This window comes from Gossypium raimondii, chromosome 1 (assembly GCF_025698545.1).
Source record: "Gossypium raimondii isolate GPD5lz chromosome 1, ASM2569854v1, whole genome shotgun sequence".
NCBI classification, from domain to species: Eukaryota; Viridiplantae; Streptophyta; class Magnoliopsida; order Malvales; family Malvaceae; genus Gossypium; species Gossypium raimondii.
Window position 1 is genome coordinate 4,933,547 of NC_068565.1, and position 21,797 is coordinate 4,955,343.

Consider the following 21,797-nt stretch of genomic DNA (forward strand, 5'->3'; position numbering starts at 1 on the left):
TTTGCCTTTAAGAAGCTTCACAAGATCCCATGTTTTGTTTTTGTGGAGTGATTACATTTCCTCTTGCATAGCAAACATCCATTTTTTTAAGTCTTCACAGCTAACTGCCTCAGAATAATTAGATGGATCTTGGTTTACATTTATATCTTCAGCCACATTTAAAGCATAAGCAACTAGATCATCATCGTCATACTTCTTTAGAGGTTTAATCTCTCTTCTAATTCTGTTTTTGGCGATAGAGTATTGTGGTGAAGAAGCAACTCTATTCTGAATTTCTGTACTAGCTTGATGAGTAACTCTATTGTAGATTCTCGATTAATTTGATGCTCCATCTACTTTTGCTGTTAATTATGGGAAGAGTTTTTAAGAGATAAGTTAGGTAGCATAGTAGTTCCATAAAAAATAACATCTTTGCTAATCACAACTTTTCTATTTTCAGGACACCATAACTTATACCCTTTTACACTAGCTTTATAACCAAGAAAAACACAACTAATGAATTTTAGTTCCAATACTCCATTATCAACATGAGCATACACAAGAAACCTAAAGATCTTTAAATCAGAACAATCCGCAGGATTACCAAACCATACCTCTTGTGGAGTTTTTTTCTCAATGGCAACGAATGGAGATCGGTTGATCAAAAAACATGTAGTAAAAGCTGATTCAGCCCAAAAAGACTTCGGTAAGTTAACATTCGACAACTTACATCGAACCTTTTCCATGATCATTCTATTTATTCATTTTGCAAGGCTGTTTTGCTATGGAGTATGACAAACTGTCAAGTGTCTCACGATCTCTTTTGACTTACATAATTCATTAAACTCATCAGAATAGAACTCTAAGCCATTGTCTATGCGGAGGTGTTTTATTTGATTTTCTATCTATTTTTTAATCATAGTTTTCCAAGACTTGAATGCGGAAAACACATCACTTTTCTGCTTCATGAAGAATGCCCAAACTTTTCTGGAAAAATCATCAATAAAAGTTAGCATATAATTAGCTCCACCTTTCGAAGGCACTTTAGATGGCCCCCACAGATCATAATGAATATGCTCCAATATTCCCTTCGTGTTAAGAATTCCTTTGGTGAATTGAACTCTTTTTTTTTCCCAAAATGTAGTGCTTACAGAATTTCAGTTTGTAAATTCCTTACCCATCAAGAAGCCCTCTTTTACTCAATTTTGCCATGCCATTCTCACTCATATGCCCTAGACACATATGATAAAGTCTAGTAATATCATCATCTGACAAGAAAGATGAAGTGACATTTGCATCACTAGTAATTGTAGAACCTTGCAAAACATATAATTTGACAGTCTTTCTCTACCCTTCCATCATAACGAGGGAACCTTAGAAAATCTTCAAAAGTCCACTTTTAGCTATGTATCTGTACACTTTTGAATCAAAAGTACTCAATGAAATCAAATTTCTCTTCAATTCAGGAACGTGTCACACGTCACTAAGTGTTCTAACAACTCCGTCAAACATCTTAACTTTAATCGTTCCAACACCTATGATTTTACACGAAGCATTATTTTCCATCAAAACAACACTTTCAGACACAGTTTCATAAGTTGTAAACCAATCTCGATTGAGACTCATGTGAAAGGTGCAACCCAAATCAAGGATCCACTTCTCGTTTACTTTAGAATTGTTGACAGAAGCAACTAGAAGTTCACCGTCGCTGTAACATTCTACAATATCAGCTTCACCAGATTTTTCTGGTTGTTTGCTCTTTTGATTCGTAGCCTCCCTTTTGATTTTAGTCTGCAGCTTAAAACACTCAGATTTAATGTGCCCTTTCTTTTTACAGAAGTTACAAGTTTTACCTTTGTTTGAAGACTTTGATCTTTCCTTAGATTTACCGCGAGGATTCCATTCCTGTGTCATTCCACAATCATCATCAACATTCCGGTCTTGTCTCCTACAAAAAATGAGACCCTCTCCTTGAGAGTCGGGTTTAACCATAAGATACTTCATCTTATCATACGAGGTCAAAGAATCATAGATCTCATCAACTATGAGAGACTCGCTGTCATATAAAATCGTGTCTCTAAAGGTTGAATAAGATGGGGACAACGAACAAAGTAGAATAAACCCTAAATCTTCCTTATCATACTGAACCTCCATGGCCTTCAAGTTTGAGGGAATTTTTTTTAAATACTGTTAAGTGTTCGTGCATAGACGCACCTTCCTCCAAACGATGAGCATAATGACACTGCTTCATAAATAGCTTGCTGGTTAGAGATTTCGACGTACATATTTGTTCCAACCTCTTCTATAATGCAGCGGTGGTCTTCTCCTTCATTACATCCTACAAAATTTTGTTAGACAAATGCAGATGTAACTGTGTTAACGTCTTTCAATCCTTACGCTTTTTCTCTTCATCGGTCAATATCGAAGGCATCTTATACATCCCTAGCAGGGTAACCTCCAGATCCATCTGCTCAAGAACTGCCCGCATCTTAATTTGTCACAACGTGAATTTGGTGTTGTGATCCAACAACAAAATTTCATACTTCAGTGGTGTCATTACTGTGATCGAGATAAGTAACCCAGAAAGCTTTGATACCAATTTGTTAAAAAATAGAACGTCGATAATGACAATGTATCGCAAAGAAAATAGAAAGAAAAATAAAGAACACACAGATTTTAAGTGGAAACCCTTTTGGGAAAAAATCACGGGCAGAGGAGAAGATAATTCACTAAGTCGAATTTGAGTGATTACAAGAGGAGTAGGCTATGTTTATTTATAGGCTTGTAAAATCATATTCTAATAGAAGTTGTGTAATAAGATTGAAACACCTTATTCTAATAAATATCAAATAGATTAAGTGTAATAAAGTTTAAAAACCTTATTCTAAAATAAAATAAAAGAAGTGTAGTTCTATATAAATTTTATTTTTTTATTTTACTATTGTATTTTATTTTAATAAGAATTCGATTCACTCAATTTTAACAATTTTATATTTACAAACATGGTCCTTGCGCATATCTTTACTCCGAATTATACTGGCTACTTTTTAGAACCCATAATGATAAATATTGCAGGTTATGAGCGCTAATAAGAAATGGAGTAACATCATCACAAGTTGTTTTAAAGTAACGTGGAAACAGCTGCTAATCTTTGAAGATGTCAAATCTCTCCTCCGGAACGTCAATATTGTTCAACAACGAGCAAACAATTACCACCTAAAGAGCCACACTTTTCGTTGGGCTAAAGCTACTTCTGTATTATCTTTTCTTTGTCCTAATTATTTCTTGTCTTTGTAAAATAAAAATCAATATTTATGTCGTTGAAAAACTTCATCATGAAAAAATTAGATAACATGAGATTATGAAGAAAACAATAATATGAAAGATATGAGCCATGAGGGGACACGTGGATAAATACATGTCCATTATACTTAATTCTCTTATTGGTTGGCCTTTTAAGGTGGTCATTATTGCACTAAATTGGAAAAGTTACCAGCTAATATAGTCATGGCGCTTTTCGTAGGAAGTGGAAAAAAAAAGGAAATGTTTTGATATAAAAAATTGGATAAATTTATTATAGAAGTATTTATATTAAAAGTGTATTTTAGTTTTATATTCGGAAAATGAGTAATTTAATTTTGTGCATTAAATTAAAAAGTAAATGGTAATTCTATTAAAAATTTTATTCATTTTACTATTAAAAATAGGTACATATCATTGTCTAGTTATTTTGTCGATTACACCAGTTTTTAATGATATAAAGGGTGAAATTTTTAAAAGAAATACCAATTTTCTCTTTGATCTAATGCATAATGACTGATTTACTTATTTTATGAGTAGAAGAGACAAAATGTAAACTAATTCCTAGTACAAAAGTTTCCATGATACTTTTACCAAAGAATTATGTTACAAAATAACAAATTAGCTTTGATTGGTTATGGCATTTAATCAGTAGAGTAAATAGTTTTGATTGTATTCATCTTTTGAAATTAAAATTTTAATGATGCTCTGAAATATTTGATCAGTGATTTGCAGAGTTGGCAAAAATAAACTAAATTTCGAAAAATTATTGGAAAATTGTTTTGATTTCTAGGTTCCCTGAATCCAATAAAAATAATTTCTAACTTCAAAAAGAAATCCAATTGTTTCTAAGCTACAAGTGAATTTGGATAATCTCTAACCATGACGTCCCTATTGTAAACAACTGAAAAGAAAATTATTAGTCAAAGTCAACCACAGGTAAGCTACAAGTCGTCAATAAGTCGCATGTGTAGACAATTACGGTCAATTTGTTTGGATTAAAAAAACCTCATTGGTTTTCTATATATGTGATTGAATTTTGTAAGAAAATTTAACAAAGTAGAGCAAGTCTCATCACAAATTTCGCCACTTGGAGCATACCTCTGATCACAATTGTTGCGGTTCCACAAATTTTGATGGCAAATGTCCCTCGGTTCATTCTGGGTCTTACGATGGCCGTGCTGTTACCTAATTTTGTTGTTTCATTCTCTACCAAAACAAAAATCGATACCAGCACAGATCAGTCAGCTCTTCAAGCACTGAAAGCTCATGTTGTTAGCGATCCTCAAAAGATTTTGGAAACCAACTGGTCTATTACAACTTCTGTTTGTAATTGGGCTGGTGTCACTTGTGGATCTCAACATCAAAGAGTCATAGCTCTTAATCTTTCTAACATGCTTCTCACTGGCACTCTACCACCTCAAATTGGAAATTTATCTTTCCTTACTTCACTCAACTTGATGAACAACTCATTTCATGGCTCATTACCCATTCAGTTGGCTAATTTGCATCGACTGAGATTTATAGAATTGGGTGAAAACTATTTTTACGAAGAGATCCCATCATGGTTTGGTTCCTTCCCTGAACTTCAATACTTGTCTTTAAGTGCTAACAAATTTACAGGTCAAATCCCATCAGATATGTTTGAACGTCTACCTAAACTGCAAAGTCTTAACTTGGGTATGAACAATCTGTCGGGAAAAATTCCGATAGATTTACTCAAGTGCAAAGAGTTACAGTTCATAAATTTAGAAAGTAATAGGTTGGAAGGGATTCTACCAGAAGAAATAGGAAACTTGACAAAGCTTAGGAGTCTACATCTCGACAATAACCGGATCCAAGGTAAACGGAAAAAAATTATTCTCTTTCGGATTGCAAGGTAGCAAAAACAAGAATTTTCATGCTTTTCATCAATCATGATAGCGCTAATTGCTCAATTCATAATTTTAATGATGATTAATTTTTAAAAATCTAAAATATTTTCATATTTTATTAAAAGAAGCAAATATGGTTATTGTCTTAAATATTAATGTGTTATTTTAAAGAAGATAATTGTTACATATTTTAATTATTAAAATTGTAAAAACAAAAGGCTTGATTTTTTCTCTTTTGGCCATAACTTTTTCGCTTCTTTTCCAGCTATATCGTATTGAATTTGAGTGTATTTTCTTAAAACCAAAAAGGAACTTGAGTTTTGGTGACAAAATTTTAAGAGGAAATAAAAATTTTAAAAAGAACTTTATATATTGTAAAATCGTCATAAAAATATCTTGATCATAAAAATATAATGGCTGTGCGCGTGCATCACGGTTTTGTAAAAGGTCTTGGTGTAGTTATATCATATTATATAATTTAAGATAGCTTTGATTAATTCTAAATTTTTTATTTCTTTTGAAATAATGTTTAGGTATTCAAATTTGAAAACAAAGAATCCATTATTTGTTAGAAGTAAAAGAAATAATCAAATTACTCAGGATCATTGCTTCAATTGTACTGATGTACAAGTTTTGAGATTGAAAAGTTGTTTGAAGTGTTTTTGAAAAAATATTTTTTACTTTAAACATGATTTTGTAATGAATAAAATTAATATATGAATTTAAATGATATTTAAATTAATTAATATTATGATATATGGAATATATAAATAATATTAATCTTGTATAGTTTATATAAATGAGAGGTAAATTTATAAATTGAAACTCAAAATATTTTTGAAATGAAAATTATAATTTTATTTGTTTTGGTTTGACTCGAAAAGTATGGTTTAATTTAAAAACTGTCTATTTACTTTTAACTTGAAAAACATATTTACCTTAAAAGGTATTTTTGAAACTCAATAGAAAACTGTCCTTTGCTCACAAACTTTTATGTTTGACATCACTAAATTATAAAATAGACATTATTTAAGCTTCAATTTAGTGCGTTACATTTAGAAAAAGTGGCATAATAAAATTCAATTATTGGACTTTGATCTTTTAATCTTAAAACAAAAGTAACAAATATTTATTTTATATTTGTTTCACAAATTAATTTGATTATGCAGGTGAAATTCCACAGCAAATTGGAGATCTTCTCAATTTAGAACAATTAACCATGTCTAACAATGGATTATTGCGGCATCCTCCACCTATGTATAATTTAACACGTTTGAGAATTCTCGATTTATCCAGAAATCATCTAAGTGGTATTATATATCATTTCTTCATTCAACTTTTTCTTGATTGTTATTTATTTTTTCAATTTATATGTGTGTAATTATCCATGCATTAAATATTTGAAACCTTTTAATTTAATGCTTAATTGAGTGATTTAAATTAAAAATTATATGCTTCTAAAATTACTCAAATTTAAAAATAGTTGGATCTAAATATATTATATGTCATCTTCACTTTGGTGAAAAGGTGGCAGTGGAGTAAGTAAGTACTTAGACTCTAAAATAATAAAATTGTAATTTGATTTTTGCAAAATTTTAAAATTGTAAGTTAATGTGATAAGAAATGGTAATTATTCTATCCACTGCCAATAGAATAAAAAATTTCCTAGCGAGTCTAAAATAATATCAAATATCTATTTAATTATTTAATCATTATTTTATTTTACCTTAAAACAAATTGTATCAATCCAAATTTACTTGTGAACTTTTTTTTACTCCACTGATAATATATAAGATAACTATCCACAATAAAATTATATTTTAATTTTCCCAAAATTTATAATTTACTTTTCCCTTCAATTAATTTTTTTGTTTTAGCTTCGCTCTTACTTTCATAGGACCTCAACATTTCAATTTTTCTATTTACCCAGTAATAATTAGTTGAGCACTATATCACATTTCTTCAATATATATTGAATTTTTATTTATTTATTTCGTAAATGAAATTGTTCAATTTCTATCGTTTATTTTAAGAAAATACAAATTTGTTAAATTGTATACTTGTAAATTTCATTAGTGGTAAATTTACTGTTGAATCACGCTATCACATGGTTGCCTTTTTTATGATAATATTTGAATTTGCAGGTCCAATCCCATTCGACTTCCCGAGTCTTCTCAATTTGGAACAATTAAACATTTCTTTCAATATGTTTGGAGGGCCTATTCCGTCAACCATCAGTAATCTAACACGTTTGACAATTCTTGATATATTTACTAATTACCTATCAGGTATTATATAATATTTCTTCTGAACGTATGTTCAGTTTATTATTTTTATTTTTATTTTTTACTTTCTTTTTCTTTGAATTAAATTTATGTTGAATATCTACAAATGTGTTAAATATTTTATACTTTTAACAATTCATTTAATGGAAAGTCTGCTTTTGAATCATGCTATAACATTGTTTCATTTTTATTAGTTTCATTTTATTTTAGGTTTTATTTTATGTATCTTTAAAAAGTAAGGACTAAAATAATAAAATTATAAATATTGAATTAAATATTGAAGGTTAAAAATTATAAAATTTTTTAATAGTTTCATTTTAGATTTTTAATGTTTTAAAAATGCATCGTTAAGAGAAGAAAATGTTTTGAATAAAATTTTTTTGACAAAGCCTGTTTGTATTAATCTTTCTAGCATGCTTCTCACTGGCACTCTACCACCTCAAATTGCAAATTTATCTTCCCTTACTTCACTCAACCTAATGAACAACTCATTTTATGACTCATTATCCGTTCAGTTGGCTAATTTGCATTGATTGAAATTTAGAATTGGGTGAAAACTATTTTTATGGAAATATCCATCATAGTTTGATTCCTTCCCTAAATTTTAATACTAATCTTTGAGTACTAACAATTTTGCAGGTGACATCCCATCAGATATGTTTGAACGTCTATCTAAATTGCAAGTTCTTGACTTGGTTTCAGCCTGGATCCCCACAAGCATTCCGATGAGTTTATTCAAGTGCAAAGAGTTACAGATTATGAATTTAGTTGATTGTGGTTTTGAAGGGATTCTACCAAAAGAAATAGGAAACTTGACAATGCTTAGGAGTCTAGATCTCACCTACAACGAGATCGAAGGTAATGGAAAGCTTTTGGATGCTGTTTTAGTGTTTTATTGTCTCTTTCAGAGTGTAGGGTAGGAAATTTTTTTTTCCTCAATCAAATTATTATACATTTTAAGCCTTTGCAAACAATATTATAATATGCAAAATGCAGCAATCCCCCACAGAAAAGTGTCCTTCTACCAAGTATAAATCACCAAAATCTCATATCGATAACATCATAACTTCATATCACCAGACCCGCAAAACCCCCCTTTGTTATTCCGCTCTCTAAAAAGCAATTGTGTAAGCAACCGAAACATAAGCCCCATATAACCAAAGATCCTTTAGACATTAACAACTAACCAATTCATTAGAAGAAATTCAGCAACATTGCTCGTAATATATTCACCACCATGCCTTAAACATTCCAGGCCTTTTTATTTCAACTAACGTCAGAGCAGAGGCCATCTCATTTTCGTGCTTCTCAACCTTCGAGAAGGAAACATTACCTACTCTATCCATTCTATTTTTGATATCCTTAAAGATAGATTGCGGCATCCACTGTCTCAACTTTTTATTCTCAATCTAACTAAACACCTCATTTGATCCAACCTCAATGATTAGAAAACCTTTACCTTTCCAGCCCATTGCTAAATACACATCCGAAGCAATGATGATTGTTCTTTTTAGTATTTTCATGCTTTTCATCAATCATGATAGTGCCAAAGTGCTCAATTCATAATTTTAATGATTGTGCTTAAACATTAATGTGATATTTTACGGAAGATCAATTTATATGTTTAAATTACATGTTTTAATTATTAAAACTGCAAGAAAAACTTAGAATGCTTTTTCTCTTTTGGCCATTTAATTACTGTATAAAACTTTTTCAGCTATATCCTATTGAATTTGAGTGTGTTTTCTTAAAAAAGTACTTGAGTTAAAAGCACGTTTATGGTGACAAAATTTAAGAGGAAATAAGAATATTTAAAGATACAATGTTTAAACCTCAAAAGGTTAATATATATGATTCGTAAAAATGACATGAAAAATATTTTGATGTTTGTGCAAGTGCATCATAATTTTGTAAAAGATTTACTGTAATTATATCATAATTAACTTTATATAATTATCTAATTATCATTTTAATTTTTATATATTTTGAAATAATGTTTATGTATTAATTTTTTTAAAAGAATCCATTATTTATTAGCAGTAAAAGCAATAATCAAATTACTCAGGATTATTGTTTAAGATTGAAAAGTTATTTTAAAAAGTTTGAACTGTTTTTAAGAAGTAAATTTGAAAAAGAATAATAAAATCTCTATTTTAAACATAATTTTGTAATAAAATTAATATGTGTATTTAAATGGTATTTAAATTAATTAATATTATGATATATGTAATATATATAAACCTAAGTTATAATTAAAAATAATTTATTAGGTATTTAATAGTATTTTAGTATTAAAATATTCAACTTAAATTATAGATAAAATAAAATGATTCATGATAATTTATTGTTAACATTATGATATATAAAAATTTTAAATACTTTTAAATAATTAATATAAATTATTTATAAAATTTAATTGGAATATATAAATCATATTTATTTTTATAGTTTATACAAATGAGAGGCAAATTTATAAATTACCACTGGAAGTAGCTTTTGGAATGCAAATTAGAACTTTTTTATTTTGTTTTGGCTTGAAAAGTCAGATTGAAAAGCTGGTTTGATTTAAAAAACTATCTATTTACCATTACTTTTAACTTAAAAACAGATTTAGCTTAAAAAGTATTTTTAAAACTCAATAGAAAACTGACCCTTCTTTTGAATCTTTTATGCTTGACATCAAGAAATTAATTGGCCTAAATTTAAAAATAAACATTATTTTGTTAGATTTAGAATTGGATAATAAAATTTTGACTATTGGATCTTGATCTTTTAATCTTAAAACAAAAGTAACATATATTTTTTTATATTTATTTCACAAAATTATTTGATTGTGCAGGTGTAATCCCACACCAAATCGGAGATCTTCTCAATTTGGAACAGTTAAGCATTTCTTCTAATAGGCTAAAAGGGCTTTTTCCATCCATCAGTAATTTAACACGTTTGAGAATTCTCGATTTATCCTATAATTTTTTAGCAGGTACTATACATAATTTCTTCACTCATATTTTTTTATAGTTATTTTTCTTTCTTAAATTTATTTTTGTCCAACTTATATATATATATATATGTAAGTATTAATGCGTTAAATATTTGACATTTGGACATTTAACTTAATGTTTAATTGAGATGATTTACATTCAAAATTATATGCTTTTAAAATTACTCAAATATAAAAATAGTTGAATCAAAATGTCATCTTCAAAAAGTACTTAGACTCTAAAATGATGAAATTGTAATTTAATTTTGCAAAAAATTAAATTTGTAAATTAATATAATAAATGGGTAATTATATTTCATAAACAGGTCTAAAATAATGTCAAATATATTTTTAAATTATTTAATTCTTATTTTATTATACCCTAAAACAAATTACATCAACTCAAATTCACTTATATAATTTGTTTACTCCACTAATAATATCCATAACAAAATTACATTATTAACTTTCCAAAATTTTATAATGTAACTTCAACTTCAATTAATTTTTTAAGCGTTGCCGGTACTTTGGTAGGGCATTTATGATTTGGAATATATTGTACCTCAACATTTCAATTTCTTCTATTTAACAAGTAACAATTAATTAAGTACTATATTACGTTTCTTCAATATACTGATTTTTTGTTTCTTAAATGAAATTGTTCAACTTTTACTTTTTTTTTTGAGAAAATACAATTTTATTACATATTGTATACTTGTGATTTCATTAGTGGTAAATTTTTGCTCCTTTGGCTTAAAAAGTCAGGTTGAAAATCTGTTTGACTTAAAAACTATCTATTTGAAAAACAAATTTAACTTAAAAAATATTTTGATAGTCTTGACCCTTGTTTTGAATCTTTTATGTCTAAATTATAAAATAGACATTATTTGAGTTTTAATTTAGTGTGTTAGATTAATAATAATGTACGGATGATAAAATTTGGACTATTAAATCTTGATCTTTTAATCTTAAAATAAAAATAACAAATTTTTTTTTATCTTTGTTTCACAAATTAATTTGATTGTGCAGGTGCAATTCCACACCAAATTGGTAATTTAACATATTTGAGAATTCTCAATTTATCCTATAATTCTCTAACAGGTATTATATATAATTTCTTCACCCATCCTTTTCGTGATTGCTATTTTTTCTTTATTTTTTCAATTTATATTTGTAATTATCCATGCATTAAATATTTAAAACTTTTTAATTTAGTGCTTAATTGAGCAATTTAAATTCATGCTTTTAAAATTACTCAAATTTAAAAATAGTTGTATCTAAATATGTTGTAAGTCACCTTCACTTGGTGTAAAGGTAGCATCGAGGTGAGTAAGTACTTAGACTCTAAAATATATATATAATTGTAATTTGATTTTTACAAAAAATTAAAATTGTAAGTTAATATAATAATAAATGGGTAATTATTTTGTGCACTATTAGTGGAAAAAAATTCATAAACAGATCTAAAATAATGTCAATTATCTTTTTAATTATTTAATTATACCTTAAAATCAAATAGCATCAACCAAAACTTATTTGTGGAATTTTTTTCCTTCAATAACAATGTATAAAATAATTATCTATAGTAAAATTATATTATAATCTTCCAAAATATTTATAATTTAATTAGTTTTCTTAGCTTCGCCCTAACATTCGTGATTTGGAATATATTGGGCCTCAACATTTAAATTTCTTCTATTTACCTAGTAATAATTAGTTAAGTACTACATCACATTTCTTCAATATATTGATTCTTTTTTTGGTTATTTCTTAAATGAGATTGTTCAATTTCTATTATTTTAGAAAATACAATATTATTAAGTGTCGTATAGCAATTGTATTGCATTTCATTAGTGGTAACTTTGCTTTTCAATCATGCTATCACATGATTACATTTTTATAATAATATTTCAACGTGTAGGTGTAATCCCACACCAAATTCGGAATCTTCTCAATTTGGAACAATTAAGCATTAATTCTAATCGGCTAAAAGGGCCTATTTCGCCATTCATCAGTAATTTAACACGTTTGACATTTCTTCATTTATTCAATAATTCCTTAACAGGTATTATTTAATATTTTTTAATATATATTCATTTTCATGATTTTTATATTTTGTTTTTTTGCTTGAATTGTTTTATTTTTTTGTTAAAAGCAATATCTAAAATTTTAACGGCAAAATTTGACGCATCAATTAAAATTTTAAATAAAAAATAGGTATTCAATATCTCAAAAATAAAATATAAAGACTAATTTTAAATTGAAAAGAATACAAAACTTTTAACATATTCAAACCTAAAATATTTTAGGCTAAAAGGTATAATAAACTCTTTAAATTTTCAAAAGTTTAATTCAAATCCTCTATAAAAATATGCGCCTAATTAAGTCCTCAAATGTTAAAAGTTCAACAATTAAACCCTTAGAGCAGCTATATCTGTCATTGATCATTATTGTATTAATATAATCGCTAATAGTATTTGAGTCACTCATTATGACATAGACACCAACACAATTAAAAAAATAAAAGATATTAAAATATTATTTAAAAACAAACAAAGTAACAACAGTCAATAACGACAATTGTTGATCGAAAATTACCATCATCTTACAACTTCATATATATACATTAGTTTTCTTTCTCATGCAATACAGGGATTTAATATATGTATAAAAATATTTGGAATATAATATATTTTTAATAATTAAATATATTACATGCATAAAAATTGCAGAAAACAATTATTAATATTAAACAAATAAAAATATGTAAATATTAAATTATAGACATACTTTTTATGTTCAAACCTTACTTTAGAATATATATATGATACATATATATATATATTATATAAGTAATTTAAATAAACTTGACATACATTTTAAACATAGTTGAAAATATTTAATAAATAAATATAATTACTTTTTGACCTTAAAGAATTTTTAAAATAACAACCACATTAATTTGTTGCCAAATATATTTACATAAATTCTTTAAACTTTCATAATAATTTGAAAGATACAATTAAAAGTAATGCAAGATTTTAGTAAAAACATAATTAAAAAAATTATTAAGGTGGAATATATTATAGTGATTGCAAAATTTCAAAATTCAGTCTATCATGCTTCTCATTGGTACTCTACCAACTCAAATTGGAATTTGATCTTTCCTTAAACCTAATGAACAACACATTTCATGACTCATTACCCGTTCAGTTGGCTAATTGGGGGGAAGCAATTTTTACAGAAGCATCCCATCATGACTCCAATACTTGTAGTTGAGCCATAACAATTTTACAGGTCAAATCCCATCAGATATGTTTGAACGTTTACCTAAATTGCAAGAGCTTCACTTGGGTATAAACAATTTGGAAGGGATTCTACCAAAAGAAATAGGAAACATGACAATGCTTAGGAGTCTATATCTCGACGGCAACCGAATCAAAGGTAAAAAGGAAAGCAGTTAGATGCAGTGATAGCGCCAAAGTGCTCAATTCATAATTTTAATGATTGTTTCATGTTTTATTTAAAGAAGCAAATATGGTTAATTTTTTTAAAATCTAAAATAGTTTCATAATTTTAAGGAACATCTATGTTTAACTGTTACATGTTTTAATTACTAAAATTGTAAAAAAGAATACTTAGATTTTTTTTTCTCTTTTAGCCATTTAATCAGTACTGTATAAACTTTTTCTTTTAAACAAAAAATTGAGTTAAATTATGGGTTTTGGCGACAAAATGTTAAGAGAAAATAAGAATATTTAAAGATAGAGTGTTTAAACTTCAAAAAATTAATCTTTATGAAAAAATATCTTCATACAAATATAATGGCTGTAGGCGTGCCTCTCCATTTTGTAGAAAGACTTGCTGCAGTTATACCATATTATATAATTTAAGATAGGTTTGATTACTTGTGTATAATTATCTACTTATTTCTTTTGAAATAATGTTTAGGCATTCAACTTGAAAATCAAAGAATCTGTTTTCGTTAGAAATGTGGATTTGAAAAGCTGGTTTTACTTTAAAAACTATTTATATTTACTATTAAATATAATTTGAAAATCAGATTTAGCTTAAAAAGCATTTTGAAATTCAATGGTAAATTGACTCTTGTTTTGAATTTTTATGCTTGACAGAAAGAAATTACCAGGCCTAAATTATAATATAGATATTATTTGAGCTTTAATTGAGTGTGTTATGTTTAGAATAAGTGTGATAATAAAGTTTGGACTATTGGATCTTAATCTTTTAATCTTAAAACAAAAGTATTTGTTCATGCAGGTGTAATCCCACACCAAATTGGAAATCTTCTCAATTTGGAAGAATTAAGCATTTCTAGTGGTTTGCTAAAAGATTTTCTTCCTCCATACCATATTTTTCCAGGTATTCACTCATCCTTTTCTTGATTGTTATTTATCTTAAATTTATTTTTATTCAATTTATAAATTGTGGAGTTATCAATGCGTTAAATATTTGACATTTGGACATTTAACTTAATGTTTAATTGAGATAATCTAAATTCAAAATTATATGCTTTAAAAATTACTCAAATTTGAAAATAGTTGTGTCTATAATAATAAATGGTTAATTATTCTATCTACTGTTAGTGGAGCAAAAGAACTCTACAAACACGTTTAAGATAATATCAAATGTATTTTTAATTTTTAATTATTATTTTATTATACCTTAAAAACAAAGGGCATCAAGCCAAATCTATTTGTGAGATTTTTTACTCCACTAACAAGGTGTAAAATAATTATCCATAATAAAAATATATTATAATTTAAAAAATTTGTAATTTAATTTCACCTTTAATTAATTTTCTGTTGGTTCCCCCTACCAAAATTTATAATTTGAAATATGTTGGGCCACAATATTTCAATTTCTTCTATTTACCTAGCAATAATTAGTTAGATACTTTATCACATTGAAGTTGTGTTTTTATTTATTTCTTAAATAAAATTGTTCAATTTCTACAATTTTTTTTGGAAAATACTAATTTATCAAGTATTGTATACTGGTAAATTTACTTTTGAATCATGCTGGTTGCCTTTTAATAATAATATTTTAGCATTACATGGTGGTGATGCTATCACATTAGCGGTATTCTTAATTTTCTTTAGCTTTAAAAGTCAAATTGAAAATCTTGACCTACAAAACTATCTATTTACCATTACTTTTAACTTTGAAAACAGATTTAGTTTAAAAGTATTTTTGAAACTCCATAATAAACTTATCGTTGTTTTGAATCTTTTATACTTGACATCACAAAATTAATTCGCCTAAATTACAATATAAACATTATTTCAATTTTAATTTAGTGCATGCTAGATTTAAAATAAAGTATGGATAATAAAACTTTGACCATTGAATCTTAATCTTTTAATCTTAGGGTCTGTTTAATTGAAGGAATTGATTTTCTGGAAAATCATTTCCAACTTTTCCAGCGTTTGATTGGCAGAAAACATTTTCAATTTGGAAAATGAACTCCAAAACAAGGGAAAATGGGTTACATTATAGGGAAAGTGTCTTACCCTTTCAATTTCCGTAAGACATTTTCCGTGCTCTCCTCTCTATCGCCTCCTTCATTCCTTCCTTCATTTCCGTAGAAAATTGCTTCATTTATCGATTTTCCAAGAACTTGTTTTTTAATTATTCAATACTTGTTTTTTAACACAATTACAAATAATTTATTTGATATTAATTTTTTCAATTTATAACGATTAATATTGTAACTTAATAATTGAGTATTATTATAAATAAATCATTGAAATATATGTAAAAATAATTTAAAATATAAAAATTTATTAATATATATCAATATATGTAAAAACAATTTTTCAAAAATATTTCAGAAATCATAAACAATTAGAAAATATTTTACACTGATTCAATCAAACACCAGAAAATATTTTCCAGTAAATCATTTTACAGAAAAGTAAAACATTTTCCCGAAATTATTTTACGGAAAATATTTTACTGGCAATCAAACAGACCCTTAAAATAAAAGTAATAAATAAGTTTTTATATTTGTTTCACAAATTAATTTGATTGTGCAGTTGTGTTCGTACCCCTAAGCGGAGATATTATCTATTTGGAAGAAGTAAACATTTCTCGGGGTCTATTAGAAGGATATCTTCCTCCATCTATCGGTAATTTAACACGTTTGAGAATTCTCGATTTATCCCATAATTCTCTAACAGGTATTATATATCATTTCTTCACTCATCCTTTTTTTATTGTTATTTTCTTTCTTAAATTTAGTTTTTTCAATTTATATGTGTTAAATATTTGACACTTGGGCATTTAACTTAATGTTTAATTGAGATGGTCTAAATTCAAAATTACATGCTTTTAAAATTAATCAAATTTGAAAATAGTTGGATCTATAATAATAAATGGGTAATTATTCTGTCCACTTCTAATGGAGTAAAAAACTCCACAAATGCATTTAAGATACTCTAAGTGTCTTTTCCAATTATTTAATTATACCTCAAAAACAAATAACATCAACTCAACAAATTATCCATGACAAACTACATTATAATCTTCCCAAAAATTATAATTTAATTTGACCTTAAATTAATTTTTTTCTTCACCCCTATTTTGGTAGGGCATTTATGATTAGGTAAGTACTATACCACTTTTCTTCGATATATATTGAGATTCTTTATTTATTTATTAAATGAAAATTTCAATTTCTACCAAATTTTTGAGAAAATACAAATTTATTAAGTACTGTATATATGTGCATTTTGAAAGTGGTAAACTTGCTTTTGAATCATGGTATCTGTTGCCTTTTTATAATAATATTTCAACGATTAAAATATATATAAAGAAAGGAAGATGCTGAATTATTTCAATTTTAAGGTTGTTTACCCAAATAAATTTTTATTTACTAATATATTTGATTTCTATTCAAATAAACTTTTATTTCAAATGAAATGTGGAATTATGTTAAAGATTTATGTAAGTATAAATTAAAGATCAATATATAGCTTATTTTGATACCAATTAAAGGTTAACTTGATTAAATTCAAACCAAATGTTTGTTTAATTAGTAGAAATTAATTTTTTCCAGTCATAAAATATACGAATTAATTATGTGTATAAATTTATTGATAATAAAATATTCACTCGTATTATTAGAGTTTTTAAACTATTTTTAAAATTGTGATAATGTCATTTATTTAATTATTTCAATCACTTTTTTTATGTTGTATATGAGGTATTAATATAATTAAATTACAATACACTCATATTGAATGAAAATAAAAATAAAGCTAACACATTTAAATAGTCTTGAATTATAGCACATTATTTAAACAAAGTTGTTATGTTTTTTAGTTAAATGTGAACATTAATGCATAGAATTAAAACTTGTTTAACCTAATTATGAATGTCAACATACAGGCATAGAATTAACTTAATTATAAGATGTAGTGTGAAGGTTGTTAACTTCATTCCTTAATCATATGATCAAGGTTTAATTTCACTCATGAAAATGAAGTACATATAGCCAGTCGTTTACTTCTTTAAATAATACTCGTGGTGAGGAAATTAATAACTATTAATCACTATTACTAACAATAGATACTCTGATTTCGAAAACAATTCCTCTAGTTTTTCTTCCTCAATTGTCTCTACCTTTTCCTGTCTCTTTCTCGGCTTCCTCCTTCCTTTCCACAAATGATGCTGCAGACACAGCAAAGGCAAATTCCAAGCAGGTGAGAAGTTTCGGTAGTCGAAAGAGCGAAATTTCTAAGCCTTAACCTTAGCCTTTCCTCCAAAATAAATAATCCCAACTTCTCATATTTGGATTCCGCATAAATCTCATTTTGTAAATTGAGATACAATATATTTTTACCTTCGATTCTCGATTCCACTTGTTTAACCACTTTAAAATAAGACATAATATCTATTTAAATAAATAAATAAATAAATAAATAAATAAATAATACTTTTAGTCTTTTCAGTTTTTTATGGATTTTTCAGTTATAAATTTTCTTTTTCCATTTAGAGCTGTTTTACCATTATATGTCACTAGTTGCATATTTTATTTGTGGTTCAATCGGTTCAACTGATTGATTCAGTCTAATTCTGATAACATTAATCATATAGATATAAATATAGATAATATTGTATTTACAGTTATATAGCATTTTAAAATTTTTGCTCATTGTGATTATTAGGAGTAGAACCCAGCCCAATGGAATAGATAAATGGGAAAGGGGTGATATGATCAAGTTGAATGTTGAATTTGTTCACTTGGTCGATATATAACTGCCCACTTCAATGCCTCTCAACTTGCGTATATTTACCTTTCAAGTAATTGATTTTGCAGGACGAATTCCATTTACCTTGGGTAATCTAAGAGATCTACAAGTGCTGGACATATCGGATAATGATTTGAGCAGCACGCTTTCATCCTCGAAAAGCAGCTTCCTATCATCATTAGAAAATTGCAAATCCTTGCTTTACTTGTCATTTGCGAGAAATCCGTTGATCAGTGGTTACCTTCCAGATTCTATAGGAAACCAGTCGTCTTCTCTTCGACATTTCGATGCTTCGAGCTGCAACATTAGTGGTAGAATTCCAGAGGATATTGGGAAGTGGGATCTTGTTGAATATGTGGATTTTTCAGAAAATCAATTTTCAGGTACAATCCCGGATAGAGTTTGCGTTAGAGAAAATTATTTGAGATATCTTAGCCTTCACGAAAATCAATTGGAAGGGATGCTGCCGTTATCTTTGACTAATTGCAGCAACCTACAAATTCTGAATGTTGCAAACAACAACTTAAGTGATACCTTTCCCCATTGGTTAGGCAAGCTTCCAGTGCTGCGAGTTCTTGTTTTGAGATCAAATAGGTTTCATGGTTCCATTCCAGACACAACCAATTTTTCATTCCCCAAATTTCAAATCTCTGATCTCTCTCATAATTACTCAACCAAATTTTCCTTCTCCAACTTGCAAATGGTTGATCTCTCTCATAATGACTTCACCGGCTTATTGCCAACCGAGTTCTTCGAAAGTCTCGAGTCTCTAAAAGAACAAGCTAATTATGTATATGGTGGTTATCAGTACTCTGTTAACTTAACAATAAAAGGTTTGGAGCGTGAGTTTAAAATAAAAGAAAGTAAGCCAATATTCACTTGCATAGATTTATCGGACAATGGATTCCATGGAGAAATTCCTGAGGTAGTTGGAGAGCTTAGATCGCTTCATGCACTCAATCTCTCTCATAATAGCCTGACTGGTCCTATCCCACCATCATTTGGGAATTTGGCATCACTTGAATCATTAGATCTCTCATTTAACAAGCTAAGTGGCAGAATCCCTTCCCAATTGACAAATTTGACATTTCTTGAAGTGTTAAGGTTTTCGAACAACAATTTTGTGGGACCCATTCCCCATGGCAAGCAGTTTGATACATTTGAAAACGACTCTTATCAAGGGAACTTGGGTTTGTGTGGATTCCCATTGTCAAAGGAATGTAGCAATGATAAAATATCAGAAACAGCACAAGATGAGGAAGATAATGGAAATGGAATAGCTTTTATTTGGAAAGTGGTAATGATGGGGTATGGATGTGGAATGGTATTAGGAATTAGCATGGCATATATTGTATTCACGACAGGAAGACCATGGTGGCTTGTAAGAATGATTGAGAGAGACTTGCGAAACAAAGTTTCCACCTGGTTTGGGAAGAAAAGAAAGTAGTCCTGCAAATCCGTCTTTACATGTGAGTTATTGTATTTCATAGAAATAAACATGCTACTTTTACCATGCTAAATGAATAATTAGGTAAATCTCAAATTGATTATTTTTATTTTCATCCATCAGGAATGAATCCGAGAAAAGATGAAGTTCTTCAGCTTGTATAAAAGCAATCTGTCATGTATGTTCTGCATCCATAGCTGCTTCTCTCCATGGAATGTATGTTCAGGTCATGGGTTCTTACTGATAGTTTGCTTTGGTTTTCAGCTTTTTTTTCCATAGTTTTTCAGCTTTTCTTTATTTTAGACAAGTGTTTGTCTGCTAAATTTTACCAAGTATTTTAATGTTTTTTTCTTCAGGAAAATCAATTCTCTATCAGTAGATATATTCTTTTTTTCCGTACTAATTTATATCGACTGCAATATGTTTACTATACCATTTTAAATTTATCGATTTGTTTAATTATTTTTTATGTATAATATTTATAAATACAAATATAACTGAGTTACATACATATAAGTATATTTAAATGTAAATATAAAACTTAAAATTATTAATCTAGTTTTCTGTTCTTTCAATGCCCAAGTCTATCTCTTGTTTTTCTCCCCAGTGATTCCCAGTTCAAACTTTTCCTATGATGTATTGTTCCCAGAGAAAACTAAGAGATTCACTAGAGCAGCTGCTCTCAGGTAATGATATAAGTAGCACACTTTCACCCTCGGAAATCATCTTACTATCATCATTAGCAAATTACAGAGACCTAAGAGTCTTGGCATTTGGAATGAATCCATTGATAAGTGGTTACTGTGAAAGCTCAATTTCATCTGGGCCCAAATAAAAAAAACCAAACAGAAAAAAATAAATAAAATAAAAATATTAAAAGTTCAGTCCAATTATAATACTAACCTAAATTATAGACTCAAAATTACGAACCCAAAAGACCCAATAAATAAAGAAACCCTAACGGCCCAAATGACCCAAACACCTAAACTGTTCAAGCTAAATAGAAACCCTACCCTAGCCTACGCTGCCGCCGCTCCTAGTCTCTATCACCGTCAACCGCTCCTCAACCACTACCTGCAAAAACAAGAACAAACACGCAAAGGAAACAGTGGCAAGAACAGTAAAAAAATAGAAAAATAATAATGTGGAATCGGCTATAAAAAGCCTAGAAAAATCAATTGTAAGGGCTGGTTTTTATTATTATTTAAAAATAGAATTAAAAAAGCACAAAAAAGAAATCAAAAACAGAATACAAAAGAAATTAAAGGTGACATTTTTTTATCTTTTAGATCTATTTTTTCTTTTATTTTATAAAAATATAAAACAAAAAAGGAAATGTAAGAAACTTACCGGTGTCGCGCAGCGGAGAACGTCGAAAATCGAAAAGTTTTCTCCTCTTTCTGGAAGACCGACTTTGGTTTTGGCAGTTTCGACTCCAAATCGGAGTCCTACACTATAAGGCGAGTGAGAGGGGTGTCTTTTTTTGGCAACCATAGACAGCGGAGCCGTCGCCAGCTACTGACGGCCGTCGCAGAGGCTCGCCAGAACTGTAACATCTTGGTTTTAACTAAATCAGAACAGTAATTTTTGAACCACAAATCTGAAGTTTTAAAATTTATTTTTTATTATTTTAATATTTACAGCATGATATTAGAGTTG

The 21,797-nt window shown here is 28.0% G+C and overlaps 1 protein-coding gene across 1 annotated transcript; it reads left to right on the forward strand.

The window, feature by feature from the left end:
- Positions 1–4,353: 4,353 nt before the first annotated feature.
- Positions 4,354–20,138, forward strand: LOC105785081 (receptor-like protein 52). Its single transcript, XM_052630251.1, has 6 exons — positions 4,354–5,121; positions 6,323–6,463; positions 7,298–7,441; positions 8,078–8,296; positions 10,278–10,418; positions 18,760–20,138. The coding sequence occupies exons 1-6, from the start codon at positions 4,416–4,418 to the stop codon at positions 20,136–20,138; spliced, it is 2,730 nt and encodes a 909-aa protein (XP_052486211.1). The 5' UTR covers positions 4,354–4,415.
- The last annotated feature ends 1,659 nt before the right edge of the window (positions 20,139–21,797 follow it).

Excerpts from the sequence above, each read along its gene's own strand:
- LOC105785081 (XM_052630251.1), top strand. The coding sequence starts at position 4,416 with ATGGCAAATGTCCCTCGGTTCATTCTGGGTCTTACGATGGCCGTGCTG. Across the intron at positions 5,122-6,322 it reads CGACAATAACCGGATCCAAG|GTGAAATTCCACAGCAAATT; the intron begins GTAAACGGAAAA and ends TTGATTATGCAG. Across the intron at positions 6,464-7,297 it reads ATCCAGAAATCATCTAAGTG|GTCCAATCCCATTCGACTTC; the intron begins GTATTATATATC and ends TTGAATTTGCAG.